This window comes from Lampetra fluviatilis, chromosome 71 (assembly GCF_964198595.1).
Source record: "Lampetra fluviatilis chromosome 71, kcLamFluv1.1, whole genome shotgun sequence".
NCBI classification, from domain to species: Eukaryota; Metazoa; Chordata; class Hyperoartia; order Petromyzontiformes; family Petromyzontidae; genus Lampetra; species Lampetra fluviatilis.
Window position 1 is genome coordinate 860167 of NC_136345.1, and position 10548 is coordinate 870714.

Consider the following 10548-nt stretch of genomic DNA (forward strand, 5'->3'; position numbering starts at 1 on the left):
AGCACCAGAGGAGTCGCCCGTGGCGTTCAGGGGTGCGGTGCTGGAGCTGGCCATGGCAGCTTATCCTGAGACGCCACAGGACCTGCTCGAGCCTCTCATATTAGGGAAAATGTTGGAGCTGTCTCGGGATCTAGGGATCCCCATGCCTGTGTGTGGGCATGAGAAGCTAACTTCCCGGACGGCTGCTAAGTGTCTCGATGCGCAATTCAACCTCCGTCGCTGGAAACAAGTGACGGCGTGGACGGGGGGGCCCGTCAAAGAAGGGGATGCGCTGGGGTGGAACTCTGCGCAGGCTGTCTATGTTCCGGATGACCGGGGCCCTCAACAACTGACGGCCGCCTCCGCTCCATGGACGGGACGCGGCGGGCCGAGACCGCGCGCGGCGCTACCAGAACGGGGCCGTCAGGAGGCGAGGCCTGCGCTTCGGCGCAACGAGGCCGAATGTTTCCGCTGCGGGCGTAGGGGCCACTACGCCAGAGACTGCTGGGCCCGCTTCCCGGCTCCGCCGCAGCAGGAGGCCTCGGCACCGGTCAAGTCGGCTAAAGATCCTCCGAAACAGACAGGCCGGCCGTGACATTGCGGGGGACGAGGGGCCCTGCTCGGAGGACGCCTGCCAGGTCTGCGGGACCTTCGAGTCCTGCAGCCCTTCCGACCCAGCTGCGGGCACGGTCACAGGACAAGCCCAAGACTAACTCTTTAGAGACACGGGACGGCGGTGGACTTCCAGCTGCGACAGGGGGATTACCCCCTGTCATTCCTCGACTTTCATCGCGTTCCCGTTCTGCGAGTGGGCCGCCGACCGTCCGGGACGGGCCGGCGACCCGCACACGTTCCAAATCGCTTACGTTTCGTTGATTGTTGCTGTCTTGTTATTTTTTTCTTACAGTTGTATTTATTGCATGCTTTTTGTACGTTCGTTGATGTTAATTGCGTTGTTGTTGTTGTTCTTGCTGTTACATTGTATGCTTAGTGTCCTTTAGGGGGGGAAGCTCGGTTCGCCGCATTACGATTTGCTATTGGTCAGCCGAGGTCGGCTGGGATTTTTCTACGGGGGAGGGTGGTGTAATGCGGGCGTAAGCGACCTTCCGGATGTGACGTCACGGGGGGTGGAGTCATGTGACGTGGGGGGAAGGTTCGGGTCCTTAAGCGGGTAAACCGGAAGGGGAAGGCAGTCGGGGTGTGAGCGGAAAAGAGTGAGGCCACGCGGGCGGGTGAGAAGAGGGGGGGGCACCGACAGCGATTGGGAGCCAACCCCGAAGACAAGAGGAAGCTGCGGAGTGGTGTGCAGCTGCAGAGGAGACAGCCAGAAGGGCTGCGTGTTAGAGGCAGCGGTGTGGCTGCCAGGAGGAGCTGCGGAGAGAGAGGGAGACAGCACGAGGCTGTCAGAGCTGTGGAGAGAGAGGAGTTGCAGCGAGTACAGCCAAGGGGGGCTGTGTAAGAGAAACAGCAGCGGGGCTGCTGTTGTGGATCGGGCCGACATTGGAGTCAGCACCGTGGAGAAGCTACAGAGTAAAGACAGCCGTGTGGGTGTACAGCACGAACCGAATAAAGGACACTGAGCCAGACATCGTGGTCCAGTCGTTCATTACATACACAAAACACAACACAGCCCAACTTTGACACAGGTTACTTTCTCAACCCAAACTCCCGTTGATGGCTCCGTCTTCGCGTGTAAGCAGAACTTCGTGTTCACTGGATGAGTATGTGCGATTGCTTTCCTGTGAATCATTCGAAAATCGAGCTGTTGACAGTGATGGCTGTCATCCTGATGAGTTACCCACAGTCCACTCAGTCCACCTTAGAGTCGACTCAAACAGATTTCTCCGCAACTCAGCCTCACGACTTCGTTCAGTCCGTGAAGTACCTGGCACGACTTTTCACGATACATTTACAAGATACTCCTACACATCCATTACTGCTCACGTAATATGGTTTTACTCACGAGCAGAGATCCTTTCATATTCCCTTCTTTGATTCGTCCAATTTATACTAAAATTCATTATTTACAAGAATGTATGTACTAAAATAACCATATATATGGTGGCAATTTACCTTATGCTACGGTAAAACTAATACTGCCTAAAGTTACTTAATTACATGTACTGCAATGTTATTATTATTTTTTATTAATTCCAAATTAACGGCGAAACGTCGTACTCGAATTGTAAATGCTGTGGGTTTCTGATCCAAACACACTGGTTAGTGCTGAACTAGTAAGGAATTGGCATGTTTTGTTTACGTGACAAACCTTACTGATTGGCTGTGTCTGGTGGTGGCGGGTTTAACGACACATTTATATTTACACGAACGAATCCAAAAACCTCGATTATGGATCATTCCTTTACGACAATCAATGTTGAGCAATTACGTGGTCGTCTGAGTATTATTAGCCCGATTATGCTCCGTGCAGCAATGTATCTATTTTTCCATAATCAACGTTTTTGGGTTTAGATCGCGTTATTTATAAATGTGTCGTAACCCTCCACCACCCGACACGGCCAATCAGTAAAAAAGTGTCACGTTGACAAAAGACAATTAGTTCCCTGCTTTAGCCCACCGGTGTGTTGAAGCGTGAAACCACAACATTTACAATTTGAGTACGACGTTTCGCTGGTAATTGCATTCAGCATCATCGGGCAATTCGCCAGAATGGCCAGAATTCGCCAGAATGGCCAGAATGGCGAATTGCCCAATGATGCTGGATGCAATTACCAGCGAAACGTCGTACTCAAATTGTAAATGTTGTGGTTTCACGCTTCAACACACCGGTGGGCTAAAGCAGTGAACTAATTGTCTTTTGTCAACGTGCCACTTTTTTACTGATTAGCCGTGTCGGGTGGTGGAGGGTTACGACACATTTATAAATAACGCGATCTAAACCCAAAAACGTTGATTATGAATAATATTGGTCGCGAAAGCCTACGTGTATCTATTTGTGCCGTCTCCTTAGGCCAATATATATTAATTCCATGAGGACTAATAATGAATAACAATTACATTCATATATCGCTTTTTATAAAGGATCACAAAGTGCTGTAAAGGACGCTGCAGCGGCAGCAGACACTCAGACGCATAATAAATATCATATTATAAACACATTTTAAGAATTCATTTACGAAATGAACTTAAGGTTCAATAAGCAGAGGCGTATACGTAGGTTTTAGGACGCGTTTAAACGAATGTCCACAGACTCAGAGACTCTGGTATCTCGTGGAAGAGCGTTCCATAGCCTGGAGACTACACAGGGACTGGCTGCAGACGTTCTCCGTGCTGGTTTGAACAAGGGTCACCTAGTCGCTTTGACGCCTCGCCAATGATATAGGCTTAGAGGCCACTGCAAAGTTAACCTCGAGCAATTATAATCCATTCCTGTTGCTGTAAAATGCACGTGTCGTTTTTATAACAGCAAGAGATGAAAGATAATCTACAATCTTGCTTCAAAGACATCCCAATCGTATTAAAATGTTAACTTCAGGGCAAAGACTGCCCCAACTTTATATCAATAAAGAAGCACTAGGTGCATATGTAACAGGTTCCGGAGACACTTGTAGAGGTAACTTCTTTATTACACTACAACACTCCAACAGTCCAACAGTCTTAATACTCTGTTACAGCCTAGGTACACAGCCTAGCTACACAGCCTAGATACTCTACTCTGGCTACGCTCCGGAACTCGCCCTCACAAGGTCGTAGAGTCGGGAGTTCCAGAGTCCCAGCGCTGGCTCTCACAGCATCCCCGGGTCTTCAGATGGCTGGTCGTGGGTCTTGGGTCTTGAGTTACAACTGGGCCCCGATCGTCCAGGGAGCTCTCCTTTTATGCCTGGTACAACGAGGGGTGGGGCCGTGTGCGCCCCCAGATATCCCACAGAGCACACACAGCCCCCCCCTTTGGCGGCGCCAAGGGGATTAAGCGTCTGGACCCCCTGGGAACTCAACGCCTGGCGCCCAGAGGCTTAAGCGTCTGGACCCACCTGGGAACCCAGAGCCCCCAGCAGCCCCTCCCTTCTGATGTCACTACATTACCCCCCTCTACGTAGCCTCCAGCCGACCCGGCTGTCAAAAAAAAAATACAATTGTACAAGAAATTATTTGTTAACCATCAGAATGAGTGTGTGACAAATCAAGAAAAAAAAATGAGAAGAAAGCGCCTCTCCCCCTCCTGTGGTCACCGATGCAGAACAACACTGTATAAACACATATATGCAGGATGAACGCACGCCCCAATCGCCCACTATACATGATGGAAAAGTGAGTGGCGTCGCGTTGGGACGAGAGTTCGTGGGCGGGGGTCATGAAAATCGTTTGAGTTTTGAGCGAGTCCGAGTGGCAGGTCCATCGGTCGCGACGGAGGCAGGAGGGGACCGACGACCCGCTGTTGCGCTTGTGTCCTGGGTCGCTGATCCCGCGGGCAAGCTTGTTCCCGCTGGGTCGGCCGTGGCGGATTTCATTCCCAAGGCACCTGAGGGCGGGGCAGCGGGACCTGCCCGAGAGTTAGAAGCAGCATCATCGCGGCGCGACTCGTCAGACATGTCGCGCTCTCGGCCCCGGAGATGTGAAGGAGGTGTGTAGGGTTGAATGTAAGGTTTTAGATGTGACGGGTGCACGAACCAACGTCGCTTGCCATGCTGGATCCTGACACACTGCGGGCGGAGAACGCGAATAATAACAACCGGCCCTCTCCAAGGCTTAAGCAGTTTTGAGGAAGTAGCCAATGGTACCTGCGGGCAGTGGAGCCAGGCGCGGTCCCCTTCTACCCAAACGTGGCGGGATGTGCGGAGATTCCGCAACCGCTCGTTGGCAAGCTGACGGGCTTCTGAGTTATTTTGAGCAGCCTCCCGGGCATCTACGAGACGACGCACATTAGCACGGATGTGGTCGGCAATCTTAGCCTTAGGTGCGGGCTGTTTAATGTGCAATTGTACGTCGATTGGGGGGCAAACCTCCCTACCATACATAAGATAGAATGGCGAGTACCCCGTGGCAGCATGGGGCGCCATTCTATAGGCGGCCAAGACACCAGGTATGTGGAGATCCCAATCAGTCTGTGACTCAGACACCTGGTGGCTTAGCATGGAGGTAAGTGTCCTATGTAATCGCTCGACCATACCGTCAGTCTGGGGGTGATATGGCGAGGTGCGAATTTTGTGTGTCCCTAGCAGGTTGCACACATCCCGCAACAGGGTGGAAGAGAAATTTTTCCCTTGGTCGGTCAGCAGGCGTTCGGGAGCACCCTTGTCCAGGACGTAGCCCTGGAAAAAGGCCTCTGTAATGGCTGCTGCAGACTGGTTGGGGAGTGGCCAGGCCATGGCCCATCGGGTAAAATATTCGACCCCAACCAAAAGGTACTTATTACCCCGAGGAGTAGCGGGAAACGGACCCAAAATATCCAATGCGACGATCTCATTGACCCGGGAAACTTTAATGGATTGGAGCGGCGGGCAGGACGGCCTAGCAGGCGGTTTCCGCCGTGCACATTCTGTGCAACCTTGCACAAGGTCAGCCACATCGTTTGCCATGCCCGGCCAGAAAAATTCCAATTGGATTTTAGCTAGTGTTTTCTGAACACCCAAGTGCAAGAGGCGACTGTGGGTTTCCCACACAAGTCGCCCCCGCAGGGAGGTGGGCACCACCAATGTGTGGGATTGGGACCCCCCATCCCAATGCATGAGGACGCCTTCCCGGATGACATATGATACGGGGCCCCCCTGCCCCCTGTGACCCTCGGCATCCCTAGCGCGGCGTCTCAATTTGAGGAGGGAGACGTCTTCCATCTGAAGACGTCCCCAGTCATCCAACCCGAGGCCCAGCAATGCGTCCTGCGGAACTTGCGTGGAGGGAGCCCGTGGTCCCCGACCCCATCCCCGGCCGCGGCCGCAAGGGATAGGGGCGGTACCCCGTCAGGCTGCCTACAACGCCCCGCACCCAAAAAACAAGCACAGCGCCCATTGTTCGGCAGTCGCGACAACCCGTCGGCGTTCCCGTGTTGAATCCCCTTGCGGTAAATGACAGTGAACGCAAAGTCCTGGAGGATCTCGAGCCAACGCGAGAGCTGTCCAGATGGTTGGTCCACTCGCAAGGCGTATTGTAGCGCCGCGTGGTCGGAGCGTACTGTGAAATGCCTGCCATACACGTATGGCCTGTACTGCTTTATGAAAAAAACGATAGCAAGCAATTCGCGGCGCGTCACGCAGTAACGTTGCTCCGCGGGCGACAGCACCCTGCTGCCATAGGCGACGACGCGCTCCACTCCATTGACAATTTGCGACAGCACCCCTCCAATTCCGGTGTTGCTGGCGTCTGTATCCAGAATGAACGGAGTGGTAAAATCTGGATAAGACAGGGTAGGAGCATCGACCAGTGCTTTTCGGACGGCATTGAACGATGCCTGTTCTAACTCTCCCCATCGGAATTTGACCCCTTTGGCCGTTAATGCGTGGAGGGGCTTCGCAATAGATGCGAATCCCGCAACAAATCGTCGATAATATGAGGCGAAGCCGATAAAACTCCGCACCTCCCCAACAGAGGTAGGAGTTGGCCATGAGCGCACGCAATTTGTCTTTTCGGGGTCCGTGGCAATTCCCGAGCGGCTGACAATATGGCCCAAATAACGAACCGAATCCCTCATGAGGTGGCATTTTTGCGGTTTGAATTTGAGGTTAGCCGCTCGCATTTTAAGGAAAACTGCCTTCAATCGCGTGAGGTGTTCATCAAAAGTTTTGCTGAACACGATTACATCGTCGAGGTAGATTAGGCAAGAATCCCACTGGAGCCCAGCGAGGACCAGCTCCATCAGGCGCTGGAACGTCGCCGGGGCCGAGTGAAGACCCATGGGAAGTCTGTTGAATTGGAACAGTCCCTGCGGCGTGCGAAAGGCCGTCTTTGGTTTGGATGCGTCATCAAGGGGTAGCTGCCAAAACCCCGAGAGGAGATCCAAGGTGGAGAAGTAATGCGCACCTGCTAAGGCATCGAGCGACTCGTCCATCCTGGGAAGCGGGTAGGCGTCGGCCACAGAAATCTTATTAAGTTTCCTGAAGTCAACACAAAAGCGGAGGCTCCCGTCGTGCTTCTTAACAAGAACGATCGGCGCCCCCCATGGGCTATTTGATGGCGCAATGACATCGGCCGCCAACATATCGTTGACGGCCACCCGTACATGTTCCTTTTCGGCCGGGCTCAACCGGAATGGGTTTTGACGAATTGGAGCGGCATCACCCGTGTCGATGTGGTGGCTTAGCAATTTAGTGCAGCCAATGTCGAATTTGCTTTGACTGAAAACGTCGGCGAAATCGCTCAGCAGCGTGCGTAATTTAGCATGCTGTAATGGTGACAAATCGGCAGAAGTGGAGCAAAGCGCGTCGAGCCATCCTGTGTCAGGACCTGGCTTGGCAACGGAAGAGAACTCGCCCCCTACGTGACCCACGATCACATCTTCTGGCGGGCTGGCGTCGCGTGAGCAAGCACCATTCCCTGACAGATAACGGCCGTTTCCAATCCCGCGTTAAGGACCTGGATAAAGGGGTCGTGGTCGCTTCGCACGAGCGTTTGTGCACACACGAGGTCCGACACCCGCTCAGCTGAACGCGAAGGCCCGATCACAGCACCCCCCATGAACGCGTCGTAATCAAGGGGTTTACGAAACCGGAGGGGAACTAACATCTGAGAGCCAGGAGGAATGTGAATTGTGCACGCCGCCAACGCCTGCACCGTCGTAGATGCGAAGTGCAACCGAGTGGGTGTGGGTAAGAAGGCCATGCGTCGGCCGGAGGGGAGCTCAATACACCCTTTGTTAATGAGAATTTTAATGGGCATCTTCCCCAAGAAATCTGTTCCGAGGAGGCACGGAACGGCGAGGGTTGATGAGACCAAAATGGGCCCAACTAATTGGACGTCAGCAATGCGGATCTGAGCATTGATCCGTCCGGTGATGCCCAACGAACCCCCATTTGCGGCATAGCATGGCACATCAACTGGCTGCAAGGGACGGCATATATCGGGCAAAATGTTATAAATTATGTCTGAAATGATGGTCGCCGACGCACCCGTATCGATCAACATACGAACATCAACGCCCTCGATGGAACCCACTACGGCAGAGGACCCTGCCGCAGCGGCAACGACCCTATGGGCCAACTCGGACCATTGACCCGGTCCGAGCGCCCGGTTGTTCAATGATGGGCCCGAATCCCCCTCCTCCGAAGCATGACCCCCCTGTGTGGTGTGAGGGTGCGTGCTTGTTGTAAGTGGGGGCCGAGAGTGCGAGGTGTCGTGACTCGCCTGGGTATGCCGAGGATACGGTGGTGGCCGAGGCGCCGGAGGTCCTGAAGTCCGGCGTCGGGGGACCCGGCAGCCGGACGCCACATGGCCCCGAAGGCCACAGTTGTGGCAGACGATGGACGCTCCGTCCTGGCGCGAGGTTGGCCGGTCCCGCTGGTGGTGATCTCGCTGGGATCGCCAGTTGGACGATCCGCGATTTTCTGTTGCTGCGAAGGCCTGATGAGGCCCCGAATGCACGTCATAGGCTTGTGCATCAGGTGGGCCTGCGCAGGCGGCGATGGTCGTGTCCTCATCGCAATGTAGGTGTGCTTGGATGCACCTGGCAGCACGTAGCGACGTGAAGTCGTCGTCGTCGTCGGCTGTCGGCATGGCAACTCGAAGCTGGCGGGCCAAGCTCATGAGCTTCTGCAGCACGAGTGACTCCACAGCGTCTTCATCCATGCGAGGGTAGGCAACCTTTGCCATGGCCAGCAGCGCGCTGCGGTACCCCATCGCCGACTCGGAGGCCTTCTTCCTCCTCGCATCGAAGCGGTGACGTGCTTCGGATGGGGGTCCATAAATCAGCCGCATCTGATGAAGGGCATCCGTGAGCGTGGCACGTTTTGCGCGTGGCACAGTAAGGAGTGCTGCGAGGGAGTCGTCGTCGAGCATGGCCGGGAGGCCTTGGAGCGCTTCATACTCCGACCAGCCGGACGTCTCTATAAGAGAGACGAACCGGCGTTCGAACGCTGCCCACTCACCCCCCTCTGAAGAAAATGCCTTGAGTGCCGGCAGGCGTTGCTGGACGTGAGCCAAGCTTTCGTTGCCTGGCAACCCGGCTGAAGCTGGCTTCGCGTTCGCAGCGCTGTCACTCGGCGGTGAGGGACGCAGCGCTGATGACGCGGCGTTGCTTGGTTGCAACCAGCTGTCACCCGGCGGTGAGGGACGCAGCGCTGATGACGCGGCGTCATCGGGTTGGCCCACGCTGGGCCCGGAAGTGACGTCGCTCCCAGCGGCCACTGCTCCCCCCGCAGAAGTGACGACACACCCGGATGTATTTGCGGCGGGAACGGCCGCCATCTTTGTGTGGGAGCCGGCGGGATGGTGCGGCCGCTGCGCCTCCTCTCTCCCTGCTGTCTCCGCCTGTGAGCGACGCATGTCGTCCAGGATGGAGACGGTGGCGTGGAGCAGCTCGGTGAGGCGAAGCAGCGTTTCCTCCATTGCTGCTCCCGACGCTGGAGGAGGATCGGCAGGTATGGTGGACGACTGCTGAGCCGGCGGTGCAGCGTCGCTGTCGGCCCGAGTTGGCTGCCCCGTCGCCGCTTGCTCCTCAACATCGCCGTCAGGACTGAAGGTACGTGGCTTACTTCTTGTCTCCATCGCCACTTCTGACGCCAAATGTAACAGGTTCCGGAGACACTTGTAGAGGTAACTTCTTTATTACACTACAACACTCCAACAGTCCAACAGTCTTAATACTCTGTTACAGCCTAGGTACACAGCCTAGCTACACAGCCTAGATACTCTACTCTGGCTACGCTCCGGAACTCGCCCTCACAAGGTCGTAGAGTCGGGAGTTCCAGAGTCCCAGCGCTGGCTCTCACAGCATCCCCGGGTCTTCAGATGGCTGGTCGTGGGTCTTGGGTCTTGAGTTACAACTGGGCCCCGATCGTCCAGGGAGCTCTCCTTTTATGCCTGGTACAACGAGGGGTGGGGCCGTGTGCGCCCCCAGATATCCCACAGAGCACACACAGCCCCCCCCTTTGGCGGCGCCAAGGGGATTAAGCGTCTGGACCCCCTGGGAACTCAACGCCTGGCGCCCAGAGGCTTAAGCGTCTGGACCCACCTGGGAACCCAGAGCCCCCAGCAGCCCCTCCCTTCTTATGTCACTACACATATAAATTGTAACCCTTTCAATGTGAAAAATGTGTTTATTCACCTGAATTGCCCCGATGATAAATTTAAAGTAAAAAATGTTGCAATGCATTGCTGTGGATAACTATATTCTAGAAGATGAATCCGGACGTCAATTGATTATAATGGAATTCTATTAACCCCAAAAAAATGTGCCTTTAAATAAAGTGCGTCTTATTATACCATAGCATATGGTGGTAGGGTTCCGTTACCAATGTTTTATGATAAGATCGGAATTTGGATGATATGACGAGTTTGACGATATCATTTTCCCACATCTTTGTGATTGAGTTTTCACAGATTTGTCCAATCAGTTGCGTATTTTGCTCTGCTTCCAGCACGAATAAAGATTATTTAAAAATATCTTCAAATGCAATGCAC

The 10548-nt window shown here is 54.4% G+C and overlaps 1 protein-coding gene across 1 annotated transcript; it reads right to left on the minus strand.

The window, feature by feature from the left end:
• Positions 1-3697: 3697 nt before the first annotated feature.
• LOC144952918 (uncharacterized) lies at positions 3698-9633 on the minus strand. The gene is made up of 2 exons (XM_078883394.1): positions 8275-9633; positions 3698-4459 (listed from the first exon to the last, which is right to left on the minus strand). Exons 1-2 carry the CDS (start codon positions 9631-9633, stop codon positions 4445-4447), a joined length of 1374 nt encoding a protein of 457 aa, XP_078739520.1. The 3' UTR covers positions 3698-4444.
• Positions 9634-10548: the final 915 nt, after the last annotated feature.

Excerpts from the sequence above, each read along its gene's own strand:
- LOC144952918 (XM_078883394.1), bottom strand. The coding sequence starts at position 9,633 with ATGGAGACAAGAAGTAAGCCACGTACCTTCAGTCCTGACGGCGATGTT.